The sequence below is a fragment of the Vombatus ursinus genome, unplaced genomic scaffold, assembly GCF_900497805.2.
Source record: "Vombatus ursinus unplaced genomic scaffold, bare-nosed wombat genome assembly UNPS02011334.1, whole genome shotgun sequence".
NCBI lineage: Eukaryota > Metazoa > Chordata > Mammalia > Diprotodontia > Vombatidae > Vombatus > Vombatus ursinus.
In genome coordinates this window covers 7,254,530-7,280,050 of record NW_020951112.1, presented here as the reverse complement: position 1 = coordinate 7,280,050, position 25,521 = coordinate 7,254,530, and the positions used below count along the sequence as shown (strand labels likewise).

The window sequence follows — 25,521 nt, the reverse complement described above, 5'->3', positions numbered from 1 at the left end:
TTCCTTCCTTCCTTCCTTCCTTCCTTCCTTCCTTCCTTCCTTCCTTCTTTCTTTCTTTCCTTCTTTCTCTCTCTCTCTCCTTTCCCCTCCCTCCTTTCCTCTCTCCCTCTCCCTCTCTGTCTCTCTCCCTCTATCTCTCTTCCTGTCTGTCTCTCTCTGTCTGTCTGTCTCTGCCTCTTTTTCTCTCCCTCTGTATCTCCCCCTCTCCCTCTCCCTCTGTCTCTCTCCCTCTCTGTCTCTGTCTGTCTGTCTGTCTCTTTGTCTGCCTGTCTCTGTCTGTCTGTTTCTCTCTCTCTGTCTCTCTGTCTTTCTCTTGCTTATATTTTGGAACCCTTTTTGTTTAGTAATAACTAATACAGAAATGTGACCCATCTCCAGGGGGTACTGTGACCTGATCATATCGTTAGCAAGGACCACATACTTTCACCGCAGCTCTCATCCCCAATCCAGTGTTAGGAGGTGTTGTGGGGAGCCCCCCAGATCTCTGACTCCCAGAAAACTGGCTGTATCTCACCCTGCCCCTTTTGCGGGGAGCGTTACTCCTTTCCTTATTTTCAGATTTTGGTGGTTGATTTAAAAGGTTGCATTCAATTGCACCTCAGCCCTCACTTAATCCCTCTCTAGGACACTTGGCTTGTCCAGTTCCTTCTGAATTTCATCTGAGTTTAGTTACAAAAACAACTCTGTGTGGTTCTTTAATTATTTTTTTCTTTTTAATTGACATCCATGTGTGATCTTCTGGGGAAGAGACTTCTCCTACCCAAACAGATCTCTGACCTTGTGTATTGTGTCACTGGTTATTGATACTGAGAGAGGCATGCGACAGGGGCATGGGCTTCCTAGTGGTATTAGCAGGCTGAGAGAGATTCCCCCTGGATGGAGAGGTCCCAGAGATGCTCTTGTGTGTGGAGGGTGTTGCACTGGTCACTTCTAGCCTCTGCATCCTGCCAAGTCCAGGCCCCTCTTGAATAGCTTTCATAATTATGGCAGCTAGGTAATGCAGTGGATAGAACGCTAGCCTTCAGGTGGTCAGGAGCACCTGAATTCAAATACAGCCTGAGACACTTACTAGCTGTGTGACCCTGGGCAAATCGCTTAAGCCTGTTTGCCTCAGTTTCCTCATCTGTAAAATGAGCTTGAGAAAGAAATGGCAAACTGCTCCAATATCTCTGCCAAGAAAACCCCAAATGAGGTCCTGAAGAGTCATATATGACTGAAAAATGACTCAACAGGAAGAAAATAATTGGGAGGTTTGTCCTGATATTGAGTTGAAATCTGTCTTTATGTAGATTCCTTCTATTATTCCTCAGTCTACCCTCTGGTGCCAAGCAATGCAAATCTAATCCTTTCTCCCTACTATAGCACTTTAGATTTTTTTTATTTTTTTGGCCGAATATGGAACTTTAGAAAACACTTTTGATGTCAATCACCATTTTGTTGTATGATGAAAGTAATGGATTGTGGTTGCCTATGATAAATTAGCTTTAAAAATGTGCCCAAATTGCTCTATTGAAAATTCGTTTAGTCTATAACATAACTGGCTGTTTCTGTTGTCTCCCAAGGCCACAGAGTTACAATTTTTGAAGCCAAAAACCAAGAAAAAAGATGCTCTGCGAGAGTATTTTACCAAACACCTCTCACTCTCAGAATTGCCAGATCTGGAAAAGTAAGTTCATTTCCCAGAAATGTATTTTGTCTACTTTCTGAATCGTAAAAATCCCGAATCGCTTTACTTACATGATAAAGTTTTGCTTGGTATTGGTTTTTCTTGTTTACAGACTTTGAAAGTGGTTACACTTGTTATTGGTTTAAAAGCATTTATGTTACAGTCCTGGTCGACATTTTTTCAGCCGGTCTTTCCAAGCCTCTAAATTATACATGTTTTTGACATCAATATATTTTATAGAGAATTTTAAAGGTAACAAGCTCGATGGTGTTTGTTTGTCTTTCTTATATATATATATATATATATATATATATATTCAGCATTTTAGAGATGGATGGAGCTCTTCTCCCATGTTAGGGATTTTAGCCCCTAGTGTAGGGGATTGGGCCTTGAGCTGGGGAACACCAAGAGGCGCTCAGGTTGGACCTCTGATTCATGCTAATTGTGTGATCCTGGCTGAGTCACTTAACTTCAGTGCCCCATGCAACTCTTAGACTCAAGTTGCAAAGTTTTAGTGATCCTTGGCACTGGCAGAGAAAGCTTCTCTCTCTACACCATTATAATCAAAAGTTCAGGCCTATGTACTGGGTGTCCCAAAAAGTCTTAGTGCAGTTTTAAGCTATTAAAGCTTAAATACCCTGTATGACTATGCCCTTTCCCCCCCTTTCCCTCCCTTCTTCCCTCCTCTTCCTCTGTCTCTCTTTCTCTCCTTCCCTCCCTTCCTCCTCTTCTTCTTTCTTGTCTCTCTCATTCACACACATAATTCTTTATTCCTTGTATGAAATAACATAATTCGGCTAGCATAGCAATGACGTGAAATTCAGAGAAATCTGAGTCTAAATCTATTTACAACATAGTATCTTCATGAATGAATAAACTACTTAATGTGGACTGATGGCAACTGATTTTTCTATATAAGATGATGGTGAGAGAGGTACTTTCTCCTCCATCCTGTGGCTTTGAGCAGATAACGTATTTAAGCAAAGAATGATAGATAACAATGCGTTATCTGCTGTTTAAGTTTTGTTCTTATGCAATTATTGCCAAGAGCAATGTTATTTGGTACCAAGATAAGAGTTTAGTGAATGAATGAAATCACATTTATTAAGTGCTTACTGTGTGCAAAGCTCTGTACTAATTGCTGAGGAGTAAGACAGCCCCTGCTCTTTAGGAGAGCGTATTCTAAGTGGGGAGACAGCCCATGGAAGGTTTCACTTACAAGTCAGAAGGAACCGTCCCATGGTCCTTATGCAGCAGCAAAGCTGCTTTTCTTGAATGTAATTTCCACTCATAAAATCCTATCAGTTTCTGATACTGAACCATTTGACAGAGCCAAGGAGTTGAGGGGGATGATAGCTTCCCTTTCTGGGTCTTCGGTAGCTGTGGCTGCAGCCTCTGCAGGAGCGAGCGGTGGCCAGGCTACACCTCCAGAGGGGTTACCATATAGGATGGTGCTTGTTGGGGCTAGGTGGAAAGCAGGACCTTGTGTCTTGTCAGCATTTGGGGTAAAGGAGGGTGGGAGAGGAAGGGCAGTCTCCATCTCCCAGGTCAATTGGGCTTGCCTGCACATTGGGGGCAGTTGGTCAACAGTTTGTGTTGGTGGTGGAAAGGAAGATGGGCCCCTTTCCTGCAGTGACTGTTCCCGTCAATGATGGCTTCAGGGCCAGGAAGCAGAGGCAGTGATCTGGAAAGCAATGCTTCTCCCAAGGCTCTTGGGTACAGAGTCCTGGACTATCTCTTTTGTGTATGAGGGGACATGGTGACCAAGGTAGTATGGTGATGGTGGTTTGACTTGCCCAACACATTCTGCCTCCTGTCTCTCCCTCCGTTAGGCTGGCTTCCTGGCCCCATAGGTGACGCGCTGACTAGGGGAGCCATCCCGTAGTAATAGCCTGAGGCTTCTCTTCCCAGCTGCTATTCCTGTTGGGTTTATGATCAGTCTTTCTGAGATGTCTCACGTCCTGCAGAAACAATCGAAGGCACATTCAGTTTGTGTTATTCGAAGTATCACAGAGTGAGATCTCAAGAGCAAACCTGAGGCCCAAGGACATTGAGTGACATGTCCAAGGTCACACAGATAAGTGCTCAGGCCAGAATTCTTTTTGGTTACCTTGTTGTATCCATGTTCAGGGAGCTGACTCACTTTGAGGCTTGGGCATGGAACACTAGTTCGGTAGTATTTCTACCAGGTCAGTGAAAGCTAACCTGCTGTGGGCAACTCCTGATTCCTTGGTCCACTGAGAGTCTAAATGCTTTAAAATGCTGTTAAGCATTTTAAACAGGAGTCAACTATCCTCTGGATGCCACATGAAGATAGAGTACTTTGACATTTGCGGTAGAAATAAAGTCTTTTGAAATCTCCGACCCTATATCTCTAACAGTAACTGATACTGGACACATCTGACATGTGTTTAATGAAGTTAGTGAGTTTCATCTGTCTAATGTCAGTCTAATATCTATTAATTTCTATATTTACACATGTACTAATATGTAACATATTTAGGATAAGTTTTTTCCTTTTCATTTCGTTTGGTTAATGGTACCAAACTACTCATGACTGTCCAGATTTTTCTCATTTTTAGTGTATCCCATCATTCCATTATATCAGTGACTCAATTTCTGCATCTGTTCTCCAGTCCTTGTGCATACAAATTGTTGATAGTTTTTTCCTATTACAAGTAAATATAGTGAGTGACTAAAGACCATTTTTATTGTTTTTGGTGTTCATGTTTTGTTTAATGTAGCACTTAGTTGTTGAACATGAGCATTTTGCTCACATTTACAGATTTTTGAGGTTTGATCTCAACATTTGATTAAATATATTAGTTAACATATCTGTAAAAAATTTCATACATTCACCTAGATATTTTTAAAAGTTATTACAAAAATAGGAACTATTTATAAAGGCAAATAACCAAATAAACATAAAATCAGCGGAGGAGAATCAAAAAAACTTATCATTTTAATAGGATAGAACCAAAGAAAGTGCCAACACCCAAACATATAAGAAATATGTTTGCTTTTTGATCTTTCCCGAGTCTGGCTGAGGTTCTGTTGCTTTAAGCTTGTTTGCTTTCTGAGATACAGTTGCAGTTGAGCTCTCTGCTTCTCTGGTTCTCCTAATCGCACCTTATAGTCATTTAATAGAAATCTTTCCCTGTTTGTATTTATGCCTCTCATTTTTATTCCATCATATGATTCTATCAGTGAGTTATAATTTATGCAGTATTCTCCAGTCATTCAACATGCGATTTTGATCATTTTCCCCAATTACAAATAAGTAGAATGAGTATTTTTTTTAATAGCTATGAGAACTTGTGGATTGATATTAATTACTAAGTGCCAGTGAGGATCCAAATGAAAAAACAAGATGGCCCTTACTCTCAAGGGGCTTACATTCTAACAGAAAACAATACAAGTGGGGTAGTTGTACCCAGGGAAAGAGATTTTGGACTGGCAAAGATTTTGGACTATCTCAGAGATAGATGATGAGTGGATCCAAAGGGTAATTGATTGACACACACTTTATGGATTTGATTACCCTTCCAAGAGCCCGAGGTGGAAAGGGGGTGGATTATGTGTTGTCAGCACAGCAAGAAGACAGCTGTGAAGCATACTTGAGCAGTTGGGGCTGGCCTAAATTTAATGAACTGTCACTGCTCAAGGCAATATTGCCCCAGGCTGGGACCCAGATGTCCCTTGGGGAGAGCACAAGTATGGCAGGAAAGTGAAAGTATAGTCTGAGTGAGTGGGGCTGGGCCAGATCTGAACTAATAATAGGTTTTCTTTATGATATTTGGAGGGTAAAGGTTTATTCAAGGAGTTACTTGGTCAAAAGGGACACTCAGTTTTGTGATTCATTTTATATTCACAGGTTACTTCTGAAAGTGCCTGGCACACAGTAGGTGCTCAATAAATATTTATTGATTGATCAATGTTTGTGCCAATCTACATTCCCACCAATATATCAGAATAGCTGTTCTACAGTTCCACCCCCATTCTTATTTTTTTTCTTATCTTTGCTATTCTAGTGGTCATATGATGATATCTTTTGGTTGTCTTCATTTTCATGTTTCTGAGTGTAAGTCAATTTGACATCTTTAAATGTAATTTTTTCTTATATTTTTATGTCATTTATATATCCTTTATATACATATATATCCTTTTATATCCTTTATATATATATCTTATATATTTATATCCTTTGACCATTGCTCCATTGAGATGCTGTGTATTTGTCTTACAATTTATCTGTCAAACTTTAATAAATTCTGGGTTTTAGACATTGATCTAAGACACAGTTAAATATATATGATATAAATCTATGTTCATAATGTAGATATAGAGATATATACTGGAAATATTTCTCCCATATTAGTTTCTTTTGTTTACTTTTAGCTGCATTGCTTTTTGTTGCTGTTGTGGACAATTCATTTGTCTGAGTGTAATCAAACCCATTAATTTTGTTTCGAGTAGTTTATTCAACTCACTTGACTTTAAAATGTTCCTTTTCTCCAAGGCAATGGTTTTTATTTATTTATTTATTACTTTTTCTTCTGTTTTTTATTGAAAAGTTTAGTCCAATTAGTCAATTGTTAGTTTTACCTTTTACAGATTCAATTGGAAGGGAATACACATTATGTTGTGCTTATTATTTCTGTTGTTAACTCAAACTTAAAGCCACTTGGAAAAAAAAATTCCCTTTCTCCCATTAAACTATGTGGGCATCTTTAACTTGAACTTTTCATTGTTCAAAGGTAAGAGTTTTGTTTGGGGCTTACCTCAATCGCATTCCCTTTCCCACCTAGCTTCTTCTCTTCCTCCTCCTTCCACACCCCTAAAAGTCTTTTTTCCCCCTCTCATTTCTGTTATATCCCGATAGTTCTTACACTGTTAGCAATTGGTTTATCTGAGAAGTCTGAATTGTTTTAAATACTTATCTTTTTTAATGTGAGGCTCGAGTCTTGCTGGGTCTTGTGGAAGACTTGAGGTGTCTATACCTTTCTCCAACCTCACAAAAGTTGAGTTGTTTTTTGGGTACCTGTCCATCTCTTTCCTTGAAAGAGCATCCAGAGATTTTTCTGAATAGATAGATCTGATTTGATGATTTTGGCTTCTTTATCTCATATGAATTGTATTTTAGCTTGTCTTATTATTCCCTACCCTTGTTGAGGAGTTCTCTATGATCCTGATTTGTTTTTAATAGGCAACTTTTGCTTACTGGTAGATTGGATTCTCCACCCCCCTTATTTTAATGTTGGAGGTTGATTATAATGTGTCTAAGAATATTGAACCTTGGGTTCTTTCTCTTGGAGTCAGAAGTTGAGAACTTCAGAATTCTTTCCATTTGCACCTTCAAAATTACTTTTGCTAATTCTGGGAAGTTTCCATTGATTTTTCAGAATATTGTATGAAAATTATTGTATTTTCCTAAAATTTCTGAGATGTCAGCATTTCTGAAATTGCCCAATTATGATCTATCCTTTGGATCCATCACTCAATTCTGTATGTTTTTCGACTGACCAGATCAGTGATTTTTCTGCAACTATTATCCTCCAAATGATCCACATTTGGCCATAATTCTGCTTTCTGCTGTAGTAAGTGTTGTTAGTTGATTTGATTGATTATTTCAGGTTTTCTATTAAATTCTCCATAGCAATAATTTTCTTCATTATTTCCTACAAATTTTTTAAAGTATCTTAATTTTTGCTGACTTCCCATAATTTTTAAAAACCTTTTTCAGAGTCATCCATTTTTTAATTTGTCTTTGTAATTGTTTGTACTAGTGTTAATGCTTGAAAATTTCTTTAATTGTCATTTAGCCTTTTGCAGATATGTCTCTGGATATCTTGAAATTTCCACGTTTGTGGAATCTGGCGTTATAGCTATTACTATTGCTTTGTAGTATTTTTGTGGTATTTATAGTATCTAGTGCTTTGACCCCAAGGAAAAGGCCAAATAGTTTAATTACTATCAAGCTAGAATAAGAATTTCAGGATGTATTTTATGCAAAATATTATTTTTTTCTCTCATCTTGTATTTATATAATTTTTAAAAATCCCTGCTTCTTCTTTTTTCCTCCAGATTTAAAAGAACTGACGTTAGAAAAATAGCTTTTAAAATTCTGATAGAATTCTTGTGCCCCAAAGTGGTTAACTATGTAAAAAGAAAAAGATTGCACCAATTATTTATTGAGGAGTTACCTTGGAGAGCTCAGATGAATGTACATTTGGCATATGCTCATTTCAGCTTATTCAAAATCAAACTCGCAGAGCGTAAGAAGATGAAAGTTTGCAGTTCACAAAATGCGATGAGGTATGGAACATTTTCCTTGTAAAATGACTTATTACCCACATCAACATGGTTTGTGTGTATGTTGGGTGCTATGGTAAAACACCAACCAGCAAAGAAACAAAGTGACTCCTAGGTTTCCAAAGAATAAACAAACTCTTTCACATTTCCTTACCTGACCATGACCTTCAAATCCTATTCTCTCAATTTGAACTCCCTTGAAAGATATTTTGGATCTAAGATCCCATGTATTTGGGACCTGCTTCTAATGTGAAATTTTGTTGGTCAGTTGTTCAGTCATGTCTGACTCTTTGTGACTCCCTGGACCACAGTACTCCAGGCTCTTTTGTCCTTCACTGTCTCCCAAAGTCTGTCCAAGCTCATATTCGTTGTCTCCGTGACGCCATCTATCCATCTCATCCTCTGCTGTCCCCTTTTCCTTTTGCCTTCAATCTTTCCCAACATCTGGGTCTTTTCCAATGAGTCCCATCTTCTCATTATGTGGCCAAAATATTTAAGCTTCAGCTTCAGTATTTGACCTTCCAGTGAATAACTTGAGTTGATTTCCTTAAGTATTGACTGATTTGATCTCCTTGCTGTCCAAGGGATTCTCAATTTGAAAGCATCAGTTGTAGGGAGCTCAGTTTTCCTTATAGTCCAACTCTCATAGCCATACATTGCTACTGGAAATATAGCTTTGGCTATAGGGCCTTTGTCAACCAGGTAATGTCTCTGCTTTTTAATATGCTGTCCAGATTTGCCATAGCTTTCCTTCCAAGGAGGAAGCATCTTTTAATTTTATGGCTACAGTTGTTGTCTGCAGTGATCTTTGAGCCTAAGAATATAAAATGTGGCACTGCCTCCATTTCTTCTCCCTCTATTTGCCAGGAAAGTGATGGGACCAGTTGCCAAGGTCTTAGTTTTTTTTTTTTATGTTAAGCTTCAAGCCAGCTTTTACATTCTCCTCTTTCACCCTCATCACGTGATTTCTTATTTCTTCTTCACTTTCTGCCATCAGAGTGCTATCATTTGCATATCAAAGATTGTTGATACTTTTCCTGGCAACCTTAATTCTGGCTTTTGATTCATCCAGCCTGGCATTTCCCATGATGTACTCTGCATATAAGTTAAATAAAGAACGTGACAATATATAGCCTTGTTGTATTCCTTGTTCAATCTTGAACCAATAAGTTGTTCCATGTACAGTTGTAACTGTTGCTTCTTGGCCCACATACAGATTTCCCAGGAGACAAGTAAGATGATGTGGTACTCCCATCCCTTTGAGAGCATGCCACATTTTGTTGTGATCCACACAGTCAAAGACTTTACTGTAGTCAATGAAGCAAAAGTAGATGCTTTTCTGGAATTCCCTTGCTTTCTCCATAATCCAGTGAATGTTGACAATTTGATTTCAAGTTCCTCTGCCTCTTTGAAAACCAGCCTGCACTTCCGATAATTCTCGGTTTACGTTTTGCTGAAACCTAGCTTGCAGAATCTTAAGCATAACCTTTTTGGCATGTGAAATAGTGTAGTTGTTCAGTAATTTGAACATTCTTTGGTATTGCCCTTCTTTAGGACTGGGACATAAACTAATCTTTTCCCATCCATTGACTACTGTTGAGTTTTCTAAATTTTGCTTGCATATTAAGTGCAGCACTTTAACAGCATCATCTTTTAGAATTTTAAATAGCTCAGCTGGTATTCTGTCCCCTCCACTAGTCTTATTACTAAAAAGGCTTCCCAAGGCCCTTCACGTTCCTGGATGTCTGACTCTAGATCAGTAACTACACCATTGTGGTTGGTGATGTTAAGATCTTTCTTGTATAGTTCTTCTGTTTATTCCTTTTTTTTTTTTTTTTTTTTTTTTCTTTTTGGTGAGACAATCAGGATTGAGTGATTTGCCCAGGGTCTCATAGCTAGTAAGTGTCATGTGTCTGAGGCTGGATTTGAACTAAGGTTCTCCTGACTCCAGGGCCGGTGCTCTATCCACTGCACCACCTAGCTACCCCTCTTCTGTGTATTCTTGCCATCTCTTGTTAATCTCTTCTTTTTCTGTTAAGTCTCTACTATTTTTATCTTTTATTATGCCCATTTTTGTGTGAAACGTTCCCTTGATAGCTCTTATTTTCTTGAAGAGATCACTTGTCTTTCCCCTTCCATTATTTCCCCCTATTTCTTTGCATTGTTCATTTAAGAAAACCTTCTTATCTCTCCTTGATATTCTCTGGAATTCTGCATTCAGTTGGCTATATCTGTCCCTTTCTCCTTTACCTTTTGCTTTCCTTCTTTCCTCAGCTTTTTGTAAAGCCTCATCAGAACGCCATTTTGCTTTCTTGCTCTTCTTTTTCTTTGGAATGTTTTTTTATTGCTGCCTCCTGTACAGTATTGTGAACTTCTGTCCACAGTTCTTCAGGCAGTCTACCTACCAGATCTAATTCCTTAAATCCAGTCATCACTTTCACTTCATATTCATAAGGGATGTTATTTAGGTCACTCCTCTACGGTTTGATGGTTTTTCCTGCTTTCTGCAATTTCAACCTGTGTTTTGCAATAAGAAACTCATGATCTGAGCCAGTTAGCTCCAGGTCTTGTTTTAACTGACTATATAGAGCTTCTCTACCTTTGACTGCAGAGTATATAATTGATCTGCTTTTGATATTTACCATTTGGTGAAGTCCATATGTAGAGTCACCTTTTGGGTTGTTGAAAAACAGCATTTGCTATGAGCAGCAAATTATCTTGACCAAACTCTGTTAGTCTGTGCCCTGCTTCATTTTGTACTCCAAGACCAAACTTCCCTGTTATTCCAGTTATCTTTTGATTTCCTATGTTCATAGTCCAATCCCCTGTGATGAAGGTGACATCTTTTTTTGGTGTCATTTCTAGAAGATGTCGTAGGTAGACCTGATTAACTTTGGCCTTTTCAGAATCAGTGGTTGGAGCATAGACTTGTATAAATGTGATGTTGATTGGTTTGCCTTGGATTCAAACAGATATCATTCAGTCACTTTTGAGATTATACCCCGGTACTGCTTTTCTCACCCTTTTATTGACTATGAGGGCTGCTCCATTTCTTCTAAGGGGTTCTTGCCCACAGGCGTATAAGTAGTGACTACCTGAATTAAATTCATCCATTCCTGTCCATTTTAAGATCACTGACACGTCAGTGTTTAATCTTCCCGCAGTCTGACCACGTGCAGTTTACCTTGGTTCATAGACCTTACACTCCAGGTTCTTATGCACTACTGATCTTCACAGCATTGGACTTTCCCTTTGTCACCAGATGGATCCACAGCTGAGCTTCCTTTCGGCTTTGGCCCAGGCACTTCATTAGTACTGGGGCTACTTGTGTTTTCCTCTGCTCTTCCCCAGTAGCATTTTGGACACCTTCCAGCCTGAGGGGCTCATCTTCTGGTGTCATCTCTTTTATCATTTTAATATTGTCCTTGGAGTTTTCTTAGCAAAGATACTGGAGTGGTTTGCCATTTCCTTTTCTGATGGATCACCTTTTGTCAGAACTCTCCACTTTGACCTTTGATAACCCTGCATGGCATAGCTCGTGGTTTCATTGAGCTACACAAGGCCCTACACCATGACAAGGCAGTGATCCAGGAGGGGCTGGGGTGAAATAAATACCCATAATTATAAGACAAGAGCAATAGGACCATCGCAACAAGGCAATTCCCTTACAGATCACTCTCCCCCAGGTTTGCAGTTACATTTGCTGATTAACCAAACTCATTGCTGCCACCTTGGTTTTGAATCTTCCTCACTGCCACTCATGGACATTTTTGAAATGAAAGTAGACTCACTTTTGAGAAGATTTCATTGCATTTGGATTCTGCTGGTTTTTAATGTTGTTCTCTCATCTCTGCAGCTTCCGAAGTTTAGACCCTGATACGTTCTCATTATACCACTCTGGGACGTTGTTAGTGGAGGAAAACATTAATGAGGAAGGCTACAAAGCAATACTTGAATTCCTGCTTTCAAGCAAAACAAGACCCAACCTCTTAGGTAGATAAAATGGTAACATTCTTTAGGACTGCCTCAAGTTTTTGTATTTAATTCAGCTTCATTTATCACCTGATGATTTCATGTTAGTATGTTGGTCTGAAAGGAGTGTGACAGAACTGGCAGCAAGGTGGTCGGGTCCAGAGTGGGAATTTGATCCCAGAATCTGTCTGCCTTCCCAAGGGCAGTATGGATTGGGAACAGCATCATGAGTAAAACAATGAAGGAAGGCAGTGGGAATATGCAGATCAGGAAGAACAGGAGTGTGGATGCTAGGAAGGTCTGCATTGGATCCCTCTGAGCAGCTGGCCCTTATCAGATGATGTATCTGAGCCGCAAGGACCCAGCCAGCCTGTCTGTGTCAGGGCATTTGACCTTCATAATTGCCCTGGGGTTCTGCTAAGGTGGAGAGCTAGCCTTGGTTTGGGGAGTCAGACTGGAGTGGGGAGGCTTTAGCCCAGCCTGGTGCCAGTGTTAGGGAGAATGGCAGATCATGAATTCCTGGGGTACTTTAAGGCCTTTGTGTCTATGCACTGCCAGCAAGCCTAGCCTCTGGGAAAGAATCTAAGAGCTGTGTGTGCCATGCTTCTCCTGGTATCCCAACCCTGCTGGCTAAGTAGCTTGGGATTTTGGCTCAGAAAACTCTCCAAAGGCCATTATGGACTGAGATGACTCGGAATCCTCAGGGCTACAAAAGCTGGCTCCTCCTCTGACTCCTTCTCATCCTGTCTCCTTTCTGGTGTGCTTGTGTGAGAGATTGGGGGCCCATAAGTGCAGGAACAGCAGAATTCCTGAGCTCAGAAATGACTGTTCAGTCCTTTTGTGTTGAAAATAGCATCTCATATGGTATATATTGTATAACATCCTATGTGGTATATATATCCATCATCCTGACAGTTCCTACACGAACCTATTGGTGTAACTATTTCTGTATTTGGGGTTTTTTTTATTTGAAGGTTTAAAAAAAAAGTTTGTTCTTAACTTTTACTTATGCCCTGTGCTTTTTTGCTATAGTCATGTCACAATATGTATTCCCACTTTTTTAATTGGATTTTTTTTCAATTAAGCTTTGGGATACCCACTTTCATTCTTTTTATTGTGTTTTCACAGATGCCAAGCCCATTTACAAATGTCTGGTTTCTGCATATGGACCGTCATACATAGAGCTCTGATTACCTTAAAATTTCTCTTTCAGAGCTTTGATGAAAACCGAGACCAGCTAGATCTTGTTAATGAGCCTGGTTATCTAATACCCAGCTCAGAGACCAGGCTAATACCTCAGGGAAATCTTCTCTGTGCTTAGACACAATGCTTTGAGGGAAGAGTAGAATGCCTCTCCTTGGGGTGTGAAGTGAGGCTAGGATTCTCGCCAGATTCTACTCCCTGTCCCTAGAATATGGCATATGCCTTCCAGCCCCTGTATCTCTGTTCATGCTGCTTTTTACTGCCTAGAGAGAATGCACTTTGCTATCCATTCAACCTATACAAATTGCATCCATTTTTCAATGCCCAGCTCAAGTTGTCACTAGAACATTTTTCCTGATTGCCTTAGCACAGTTATCGCTCTTTCCCCCAAAACTCTGACAGCATTTTTTATTTGCCTTGCTTATTTAAACCCTGCCCAGTCATCACTTTATGAAAATGTGGGTGTGGTTGCCTTATGGTGTATACAGAGTGTGTGTATAGTGTATGCCCACATAAGGTAGATGTGTCCACATGGATGCAATTAATGAGTAGCATGGACTAGATATCTAGAATCTGAGACCCTGCCCACTTCTATGCAGGGAGTAGAACCACACAAAAGACAAATAGTGAATAGCAGAATAAATCCATTTATCTAAGCAAAATAGCAAATAGAAATTATGCAGATTAGAGCATGCCTGAGGATATACAAGAGTGAGTAAGATCCTTAGCTGAGAGTAAGATGAGAGAGCTCAGGTTGGAACAGAGAGGAGCTGCGTCTCCCCCAAAAGAATGTCTCCGCTGTCTCTAGCGCGGCAAGCTTGGGTAGCCAGCTTCCTCTGTATGTCTACGGCTTCCAAATTCTTGGTGAAGCGTCCTCTGCCCACGTGTCCCTTGTACCCATTAGGTGGATACGTGGCTAACGTTCTGTCAGTATGATCTCCACCATTCAGGAGTCGTGCTACAAACTTAGTAGTGTGCAAAGTGCCCCAATCTCTTCTGAAAGCCTAGTTAATCAATGTAATCTGAACCTTCTCTAGCGCACACTCACTCAGTTTTAGACTCTTGAGGGAAGTCTTGTATGCCCTAAGGTGCCCTTAGCCTAGGCAAGGTCCTTTACAAATATTTGTTGATTGAAGCTAGAAGGCATTAAACATTACTCCATGGGGATCCCTGATGCTTCTTTGTGGCCCCCTTGGCCTGTGACTTTCTGGGCACCTCCATCAGCCACAAAACCCATCACTGTTGTCTGAATCATTCATTGTCTTGATTGACACAGTGAGTCTAAGAAGAGATACAGAAGGAAAGTTTCCTCCTCTTTGGTCTTTCAGATGACCTGTTGTATAGTGTCTGGGTTCAATTGGTGTCCCCTAGATTTTAATCTCAGGAGAAGAATCCAAAAATTTATTTTTAAGGACCATTTCATTTATTTCCCTCATAAATTGTAAAATCTTTGTGGGCAGGTGCCTTCTCTTGGGTATCTTTGTAACCCATACTCAATGCAGCACAGATTTGCACATAATAAGTACCCAATAAAACACTTGCTGAATGAATGAACACATTAAAAAATGAAACTGGAAGTGGGATGAGCTGGAAGGTTTTGAGAAAAAAAACCCCCACCAATGTATTATGGTTTACTATACTGTAGTAGGCATTTTTTTGCTTTAATTAATTATAGTGTAGTATTGAATCTGAATGATTCAGGGAACATAATCAGCTCTTTAAAACTGATCCTTTTGTCTGTTTGTTTTAGCCATAGATACTGATGGATTCTCTTTTAGCAGCTCCAAAGTGAGTGGAGCAGAAAGCCCTAAGGTGATAGTTTCAGCTGAAGTAGACATTGATGTGAAAGATCGAACAGGAAATCTTGGAGTCTTGGACCACTTTGTCAGAACCTTTTTGCATTGCAGAAGAGCAGTGGTAATGTAGCACCCCTCATAATCTCATTTACTAGTTGATTAAGCATTATCTTTGAAAAGAGCATTGAAATAAGGATGGAACAAGTGTTGTTCAACTTGGTCATATCTTTTTCATGTTTTTGGAAAACTTTCATCTCCTCCCCTCAAATATGACAGGGTGCTGGACTTGCATTCAGGAAGACCTGGGTTCAAATCCTTCCCCAGACACCTAGTAGCTGTGTGACCCTTGGTGAAGTTGCTTAACCATGGCATCGTGATAGTCAGTCAACAAACATATAAGACACTGGACTTGAAGTCAGGAAGACTTGGGTTCAAATCCTGCTTTAGACTCTTGATAGCTCTCTGATCCTAGGTAAATCACTTAACTTCTCTGTTCTTCAGTTTCCTTATCTATAAAATGATAGGATTGGCCTTGGAGGCATTTAAGCTCCAGATCAATAATCCTGTGACATCCCTCAGCCTCTCATCTGTAAAATGAGGTGTTTGGACTCTGAGATGTAGCCCTAGATATGTGATCCTACCACCAGATTTGAACTGTGTTGCCCAGGAAACGTGTAGAACTCCCTCGTGCATACACTAGATATCTGGGGGAAAGCATTCTCTTTTTTGATTGTCTACTAGCAATGACATGGAGCTGGGATTTTGTTTGTGGCTGTAAAATGTTTTGGGGTCCTGCTTTTGTTGGACTCCATCATGTCATGGAGATGACCCTCAAAAGCTCTGCCAGTGGAATTCCTTCCCTGTCAGATTTGACTAGGCAAGGAAAAATTGTAGCGTATGCCTGATGACAAAGTAAGCCTACTTTCAGTGGAGCAGCTCAGCCAAGTGTGGAGAGGCTCATGACCATCAGGTTGGCCACCGGGTAATGAATCCATGGCAATAAGTAAGATGGACAAAGTGGCTTTGGGTGCCTTGTGGCCCTCCTCTGTAGTGGTGATAACAGAATGGTGGTTGAAAGGAGAAAGCCCAGAATTTCTAGATCTCCTTCAAACATGAACTTCACATCTTGCTACTCTAAATGTCAGAATTTTGCCCAGTAAATTGATATACTGGAGGAACAGAACCATTCCAGTGTTGACATTCTTGCTGTAACTGAAACTATCTGAGTACAATTTATTTATTAAGTGCATCTGGCATACACTGGTTATGTGACCTTGGACAAGTGTTAGGGCCTGGGGGGATATGCAGGCCCAAAGGAAACAGTTCCTGCCCTCAAGGCTTTTCCATTTTATGGGAGGTACAACTATTCACAGGTAAGTTAATCCATGGTAATATGAAGAGGGAGAGAGCACTAATAGGAGAGAAGATCCGCTGGACTTCAGAGAGGAGAGGGTGCCCTAGCTGAGCCTTAGAAAAAAGATAAGGATTTTTGGAGAGAGATATGAAAAGGGAGTGCATTGAATGACCTTAAAGGTCATCTAGTCCAACCTATTCCTGAAAAAGAATTCTCACTACACCTCTCTTGACAAGTGGTCACCCTGCCTCTGTTGGGAGACTTCTGGGGAGGGAGAACTTACAATGGCATGGAACTAAGGATGTTTGACCTGAAAAAGAATTTGGCCTCTTTCTGCACAAGGGATGAAACAAAGTGGACTGCCTATTGTCCAGCTTATGACTGGCGGTTGGATAAACAACCTAGAGAACTTACCCAGAATGTAGGATGGACACTGCAAATAGACAAAATGAGCTAAAAACTGAATAGGGGGAGGAAGACGAGAGTGGTCTACTTCATGGGAACATGGATATATTCTCCAGTGATGCATGGAATACTATAGTCTGCATAGAATTGAAGTTGAGGACCACCCAATGGGCAGTGGAAAGGTATACAGTGGGTGTGTGAGCAGACTAGAACTTGGTACAAAGGAAGAATTACGGAGAAGGAGTGAAAGGTGTCACCAGCACAATGACTGAAAAGAGAGGAAATAAGAGATGGATGGCTCATGTCCCAAGAAGAAGGGACAGCCAGTAGGCTTAGCTGGTTGCTATCTGCCTTGTTGGAGGTAATACCCACATTGATAAGATCAGATCCACTTGAATAATGGTGTTGTAGGGAATTCATTACCTTCTGAAACAACCCTTTCCATCTGTGGAGAGCTCTAGGTATTAGGAAGTGTTTCCTTTTATAAAGCCAGAATCCAATCATCTAATAATTATTTACCATTTCTGGTTCTGACCTTCAGAGCTAAGAAAAACAGTTTAAATGGCTCTTTCACGTGGTGATCCTTATGGATAGTTAGTACAATCTCCTGAGCCTTCTCTTTTTTGAACCAAATGTTCTTAGTTCCATCAAGTGTTGATATATCATGATAAGACATAATCTCCAGCCCTCTTCTCCTTGTTATTCTTACTTGGAACAATGAATCTGAAGTGAAGAATCAATTAGGAAAACTAACTCTGACCTTGGGCAAGTAACTATCTCTCTGTGCTTTCGGCTTGTCAGCTAAAAGGTTGATCTCTAAGTCCTTTCTAGATTTTGTGGTCAGTAATTTTATATAAGGCATTATGCTGGATGGCTTGGCTGCATCCCTTTCCCCTCATGCCCCCAAGAGTAGGTTTTTCTTACATAGAAATAGCTTTAAGTTGCAGGCTTAAAGGCTCTCTGTTGACTGTTGGCCTGCCTGGAGAATGAAAAGAAGACCAAAGATCCTCAATAGTCTCATTACCTAAATTATGTCAACAAAACCTTTTTTGAAATTAATTTTCACCCATGATTTGACAATTTATTAAAACGTCCTCTGTGGCATACACACAATTTTTGCTATTTTGGCCAAACTCTGTGATGTAACTGACCGTGTGGAGATATACCTGATGTAGCAATGGTAACGATCATTAATACATTTATAAAACAAGGCCAATGGAATCTGAGAACATATAAAAATGGAGTAATTATTAATTGCTCTCTGTACTTCAAGCTATGATCTTTACACTTATCTCACTGATCCTCCCACGTTGATCAGGCGTGTGTTTCAATGAACAGATGGGGACAGTGGTTCTGTCAGCTTTTATAGAAGTTTAAAGAAAACCCCTATGGAACTGAGGCTAAATGAGAGACAGTGTACTTCCCTTTTATGAAACTGCTTTAAAATTCAGTCTCAATTAATGTTTTTTTTTTTTACCTGTCACCTTTTGGAAATTGCATGATTCATAAACTGAGAGATGAAATAAAAATTAAGTATTTTTATTCTTATTACATATTGTTATGTTACTATATTATTATCCTTAGCCTATTTTAAGAAAAACCTTATGCACAGAGATCGTGACTTACCTAACAGATGAACTGGGAGATGGTTAGATATTATAAGAGGATTCTTCATTTTACAAAAAAGATTTATTGTGGGATTCCTTTAAATAATAATGGTGCTTAATGCTTTTAACTAATATTTATGAAAATTTGATTCCCACACAGGTTTGTTTTTCTTGGAAAGAGGCATAACCATTGGGGGGGAAATCTTGACATAGGATCTTATAGAGTTGAACAGGCTGCCGAGTTTACCCTTCTCATTTTACACATGGGGAAACTGAGGCCTGGAGAGGGTAAGGCTCACTGTTATATAGGAAGCAAGTGATAGAGTTGAGAGTTGAAGCAAAGTCCTTGGATACCAAAGCCAACATCCTTTGTACCATAGTATGTCACTTCTCTCTACGTAATGGATGAATTCACACATCTTTAGATGAAATAGATTGCCCCTTTTATGTAGAGTTGTCTATTCTGTGGACTACAGATTTTATAGGATCCTAGTTCTAGACCCTGAGGGCAGCTCTGAGGTTGTCTGACTACTCTAAAAACCTTCTCTGACCGAAGAAACCGAGACTCAATTTCTTTACATCAGTATTTTGTTGCAGAAAGCGTTTGTTTAAGTCTGTAATACTTTTGGAAACAATGAAGGACTCTACTGTCTGCTTGGGTTAGATTTCCTTTTACCAAAGTGAACCATTGCTTTAATTTTTCTATTTTGCTTTCGGGCTTGGAAGCAGGTCTGAAATATGCAGAAATGTGGATAATAGAGCCCTGAGTAAAGTCATCAGCAATTTCATCATCATCATTACTGGGCTATACCTGTGATTTCATCAGTGTGGGAGACTGCTTGGGTGAAGGACACAGGATGGTAGACATTGACCTGGAATGATTTTTGGAAGTCATTGAGGTTGACATCCCTATTTTATTTATTTATTTTTTTATTTTAGTGAGTCAATCAGGGTCAAGTGACTTGCCCCGGGTCACACAGCTAGTAAGTGTCAAGTGTCTGAGGCCGGATTTGAACTCAGGTCCTCCTGACTCCAAGGCTAGAGCTCTATCCACTGCGCCACCTAGCTGCCCCTAGACACCCCTATTTTATTGATGAGAAGTTTTTTTTTTCCTTCAAAGCACCGGCATTTATCACAGTAAAAAGAGAAGCAACAAATCTTTCCCCCTTAATCCTGGGGCACACTGTCCTACAAATATACCTAGCAATAGTGGGGAGAGTGGACACGAATTGAGGTCTCAGTCAGAGAAGTACATATGCAACAGGCATTTGTGGCCAAGGGGCTTCAGGGCCACAGAGACCCCAGTGTCTTGCCTCTGTTGAACAGTGCTCTGCCATATATGGCTCCACCAAATGCTTTTGGCCACAGCTGCTCTGGAAGCTTTTCCAGGTATAGTTTCCCCTACATCTAACTTCTGACTCAGCTAAAATTCTCAGTGAATACATTGCTGTGCTCTTTCCATCAGCTTGTTTAGAAAGAGTAAGCACGCTTGCCTACGGACCAGTAGAAGGTTCTCCTGTTGGTGCAGACCTTAGGTTTTGCCTTGGAGGCTTGTGTATTAACCATCAAGAGATTCTCAGCTCCAGACACGAAATTCTCAGGAACCAAAGAGTTGGGTTCTCTCTCCCAGCAAGCTCATATCCTTGCTGGCACAAGGCTTGGTCTCTTTAGTGAGAAAACTCATCCTAGTTTATGGTAACCAAAATGAAGGTCAAGTGACTGGCTCAAAATAAGGGTGCCAGTAAATGGTAGTGACCCCATTTGCACCATGATCCTCTGATTCTAGATCCAGCAGTCTTTCCAATGTGGCACACTGCTTCTAAATATTTTTTGTGTTTTATTTTTTTCCAATCACATGTAAAATCAATTTTTAACGTTCATTTTTTAAAAATTTGAATTCCAAATTCTCTCCTTCCCACCTTCCCTCCCCTTCCCCTTCCTTGACAAGGCAAGCAGTTCGATGTAGGTTATACCCGTGTAGTTATGCAAAACATTCCATATTAGTCATGTTGTGAAAGAAAACACAGACCAAAAAAAAAAAAAGACCCACCCAAAATAGTATGTTTTGATTTGCATTCAGACTCCATAATTCTTTGTCTGGGTGTGGATAGCATTTTTCATCATGAGTCCTTTAGAATGTCTTGGATCATTGTATTGCCGAGAATAGCTAAGTCATTCGCGGTAGATCATCATACAATGTTGCTGTTGCTATGTACAGTGTTCTCTTGGTTCTGCTCACTTTACTCAGCATCAGTTCATGTAAGTCTTCCCATGTTTTTCTGAACCATCCTGCTGCTCATTTCTTATAGCACCATAGTATTCCATCATAATTATATACCACAACTTGTTCAGCCATCCCCTCTATTTCCAATTCTTTGCCACCACAAAAAAGCTGCTATAAATATTTTTGTTCATGTATGTCCTTTTCCTTTGTCTTTGATCCCTTTAAGACACACACCTAGTAGCAGTATTTCTGGGTCAAAGGCTATGCACAGTTTCATAAACTTTGGGCATAGTTCCAAATTATTCTCCAGAATTGTTGGATCAATTCCCAACTCCACCAATAATGCATTGTTGTTGGGCTCTTGTTCAGTTGTGTGACCCATGCACTATAGCATGCCAGTGTTGCCCATCTGGTTGTCTTGACAAAGATACTGGTTTGCCATTTCCTTCTCATGGATTAAGGGAAAAAGAGGTTAAGTGACTTGCCCAGGGTCATATAGCTAGTGTGTGAGGCTAGATTTGAAATGTGAGGTGGTACCTTAAAATTTATGCCAGTGTTTTCAATGAGAGAATTTATATCCACACATATATTTAGTTTTCCTTAGCCTGATTCTTATTTGGTCTTGGAATCCTTTGCTTTTTTTCTACAGAATGTGCTTTGAGATTGGACAGTTTTTTTTTCTTTTAATGTAGGCTTTGCATTTTGACAATAACTATGGGTAAGTGATATATGACTGTTAGAAAAAATATGGTGCCTAAAATATTATTGCTTGTTAAAAATATTTCAGTATCTTAGCACTACTTTTAGTTAGAGCTTTAGTTGTTTTGATTCATGCCCAGATGTGCATTAGACACATACTAGGTATACATTAGAAATAATTTCTTTGAAAATCTTTTCATGTCACATAGATGCTTTAAAGAATGCTCCTGACTATGCCCAAAGGGCTATAAAAATGTGCATACTCTTTGACTGAGCAATATCACTTCTAAGTCTGTATCTCAAAGAAATCACACAAATGGGAAAAGGACCCACATGTACAAAAATGTTTATAGCAGCTCTTTTTGTGGTGGCAAAGAATTAGAAATTGAGAGGATGCCCATCAATTGGGGAATGGCTGAACAAGTTGTGGTATATGAATGTAATGGAATACTACTGTGCTATGAGAAATGATGAACAGGCTGACTTCAGAAAAACATGGAAAGACTTGTATGGACTGATGCTGAGTGAAGTGAGCAGAACCAGGAGAACATTGTACACAGTAACAGCCACGTTGTGCAATGACTAATTTTGATAAACTTAACCCTTCCCAGCAATACAAGGATCTAAGACATCTCCAAAGGCCTCATGATGGAAAATGCTGTCTGCATCCAAAGAAAGAGCCATGGAGTTTGAATGAAGATGGAAACATACTATTTGCTCTTTTTTTTTTTCTTCTGTTGAGTTTCGTTTCTTCTTTCTGGTGGTTCCTTCTATTGGTTTTAACTCTTACTTACAACATCACTAATGTGAAAATATGTTTGGTAGGAATGTATATGTGTAGCCTATATCAGATTGTGCACCATCTTGGAGAGGGTGGTGGGGAGGGAGGGGGAGAAAAATTTAAAACCCCAAAGCATATGGAAGTGATTGTTGATAAATCAAAATAAAATTTAAAAAATAAAGAATGTTCCTGTAATTTCATGTTAGCTAGATTAGGCAGTGAATGAAATATTGCCAGCAGTCTCTAAAGGTGCACATGTATTTTAATAACTCAGTGAAGAAAGACGTTTTTCATATCTATCTTCTGGAAACGTAAGTCTACGTTGCATGTTGCTTGTGTTCTAGGTTCTTGCTCATCGTGGTGGCTACTGGACCTTACTTCAGAATGCCTCCCGGATTCTTTGGAACTATGCCTTGGAAGTACAGATGCTCTTTAAGCAGGCACATGTTTTTTCCAGAACATTTCCCCTCAGCAAGGATGCTATTTTATGCACATTTGTGTTGCCGTTTTATTTGACATCGGAAGCTCTCCTTGACATGCTGCTAGACCTGCAGAATAGCAAATCTCTTAAGGTAAGGTCTTTTCCCATTTGTATGATCTCTTTGAGATACAGACTTAGAAGTGATATTGCTCAGTCAAAGAGTATGTACATTTTTATAGCCCTTTGGGCATAGTCAGGAGCATTCTTTAAAGCATCTATGTGACATGAAAAGATTTTCAAAGAAATTATTTCTAATGTATACCTAACATGTGTCTAATGCACATCTTGGCATGAATCAAAACAACTAAAGCTCTAACTAAAAGTAGTGCTAAGATACTGAAATATTTTTAACAAGCAATAATTTTTTTTAGGCACCATAATTTTTCTAACAGTCATATATCACTTACCCATAGTTATTGTCAAAATGCAAAGCCTACATTAAAAGAAAAAAAAACTGTCCAATCTCAAAGCACATTCTGTAGAAAAAAAGCAAAGGATTCCAAGACCAAATAAGAATCAGGCTAAGGAAAACTAAATATATGTGTGGATATAAATTCTCTCATTGAAAACACAAGTTCAGTGACAACTTGTGGGGGAAATGGATATTACAGAGTGGCAGGACTTTAAGAACTAGAACCTGTATGGATTTTGTCATTAGAACTAGAAACTCTAGAAAACACTTAGGTAGATAGATCTTAGATAGAAAGATAGAGTCTTTCTACGATGTCTTTGCTGGAAACTGCTTGATAAGCAGGAAGGAAGATGGTGGGAGGGTCATACAGCAAGAATGATGGAAACTTAATGCTCAGAGTGATTTATACAGGAATATCAACAACCCAAAATTCGGTGAGTTGAGCCAGTACTCTAGCTTTTGTGCAGAGAGGAAAATGTCTAGCATTGCCAGGTTGTGGCGTCAGATTAGATGTGTGTTCTCATCATATTTAGCAACAACAGAAATGAGCGATGATGAATGAATGAATACCTTTTGTTGTACTCATTTAGAGTCCTTTCAAGAATTCACAGCTTGGGGAAAATAGAAATTAATTTTTCTTGTGTTTGTATTTGGTTTCATTGTAGTCCATCTGTTTCTCATAATTATGTTGAACATGATACTTAGCTTTTACTGAAGTGAATTTAAATCGTGTTAGCATTAGAACTCATTTACAAACATGTACAACAAACAATTACAACACTACAACATTAAAAACGTTTACAAACAAAGAAATCAATGCTGCTCTACTGTCACACCTTTGGTGAGTTCTAATTATTTGTGCTCATCCCAGTTGTATTTCTATCAAAGTGTGTGATGTAGGACAAGAGTCGTGAAGCTAGGATTTGAGGGGGGGAAAGACTTGGCCCTCGCTTGCTGAAGTAATTCCAAGCCTGGAAGAACCAGGTAACTTTTGTATCCAAGCACAGAATTGGAAAGCGTAATAAATTTGGAAAATAAAATGGATTCTGTCTAAACACTTATGCCTCTTTTTAGTGACTGAGCAGAGGATGAGCAAGTGATGAGAGCAGCTGTTCCTCTGCCCCTAACCAATGAGAATTCTGAGAGAAAGAGACCATGCCACCCTAGGCTTCATTAGATCCAGAAAGGGGAATTCTGGGCATGGTTAGCCACATGCTGGAGACCTTAGGAGAGCAAATTTCAAAAAGCTCAGAGAGAAGACGATCCTATAGTCAGAGACTCCAGAAGGGTCCAGAGGCTCTCCACAGCAGGATTTTGATGTTGGGATTGAGGATTGTCCTAATGAAGAAAAAGATGAGAAGCATCTAAAAGAGAGATGTGGTAGGGGTGCGGGTGACGTGGGAGTGAAGGCACACTTACAAATAAATAATGTGTTTAATTGGAAGCAAGGGCATGTAACAAAGAAAGAATCCAAAAAAAAAGTAAAACCCTAGCACAGACCTGCATGAATCCTATAAGAGTAAATCCTGTGGGGAGGTGAGGCTTGGAGGAGTGATACGTTACACAGGAAAGATACGTTGAACTATGTTGAGGACAAGAAAGGGAATGGCTATGATTTCAGATCTGTATCCTCTATCAGGAAGAAAGCTCTCAAGATTGGAAAGGGTGGGTAAGAAGGCTTTGGAACCAAAGATAAATGGGGAGATATAAGAAGGCACCTTGGAACTCCAAATCAGTCCGTGTCTCATGGCCAGGGTGAACTCTCCCTGGAGGTGTTGAAAGAATGTTTATCAGGAGGAATGGGAAGAGGGAACAGACATTCCTGGAGTGCCTCCTGTGTTCCAGGAAGGGTTTTATCAACATTATTTAATTTGATCCTCACAACAACCCTATGAGGTAGGGTGCTGTTATTATCTCCATTTTACAGATAAGGAAACTGAGGCAGACAGAGGTTAAATGAATTGCCCAGGGCCAAGCAGCTGCTACGTGTTTGAGACAACATTTGATTCCAGGTCTTCCTAACTGGAAGGACCAGTGTTCTATCCACAGAGCTATCTAGCTGCTTTGTAGAAGACGATACATAACGTGACTAATACGGAAATGTTTTGCATGACTGCACATGTATAATCTATATCAAATTGCTTGTCTTTCAAGGAGTGGGGAGGGGAGGAAGGGGAGGAAAGAATTTGTAACTCAAAATTAAAAAAACCATGAATGTGAAAAATTTTTGTTTATATGTAATTGGAAAATAAAAATTAAAATTAAAAGGAGATGGAGCCTTGAAGGAAGAGAAAGACTCAGTGAGACGGAGTGAGGAGGGAGTGCATTCCGGGGACCGAGAGAATAAAGGAACCAAGGTGGGAGAAGGAGTGTTTGTTGTGTGTGAGGAGCAGAGACAGGTAGGTCATGTCCAGTGAGGCTGTAATAAAAAGATGCAATCCATTATTAGAGGCCTCCAAAGCCAAGCAGAGAGGTCTGTAGTTTATCCTAGAGGCGATAGGGAGCCATTGGGGATATTTAACTAGGTTGTCTCCATTTGTATTTAATCTCTGTGTGCATATATGTGTGTGTGTGTGTGTGTGTGTGTGTGTGTGTGTGTGTGTGTGTGT

At 39.7% G+C, this 25,521-nt stretch overlaps 1 protein-coding gene across 1 annotated transcript in view; it reads left to right on the top strand.

The window, feature by feature from the left end:
* The window catches only part of CFAP54 (cilia and flagella associated protein 54), a 289,571-nt gene that overhangs the window by 112,323 nt on the left and 151,727 nt on the right, over nucleotides 1–25,521 (top strand). Inside the window, exons 33-37 of the mRNA XM_027855802.1 lie at nucleotides 1,563–1,666; nucleotides 7,751–7,981; nucleotides 11,835–11,971; nucleotides 14,904–15,070; nucleotides 22,364–22,591. Coding sequence (XP_027711603.1) covers nucleotides 1,563–1,666; nucleotides 7,751–7,981; nucleotides 11,835–11,971; nucleotides 14,904–15,070; nucleotides 22,364–22,591 — 867 coding nt within the window. The remainder of the gene's footprint in view (nucleotides 1–1,562; nucleotides 1,667–7,750; nucleotides 7,982–11,834; nucleotides 11,972–14,903; nucleotides 15,071–22,363; nucleotides 22,592–25,521) is intronic.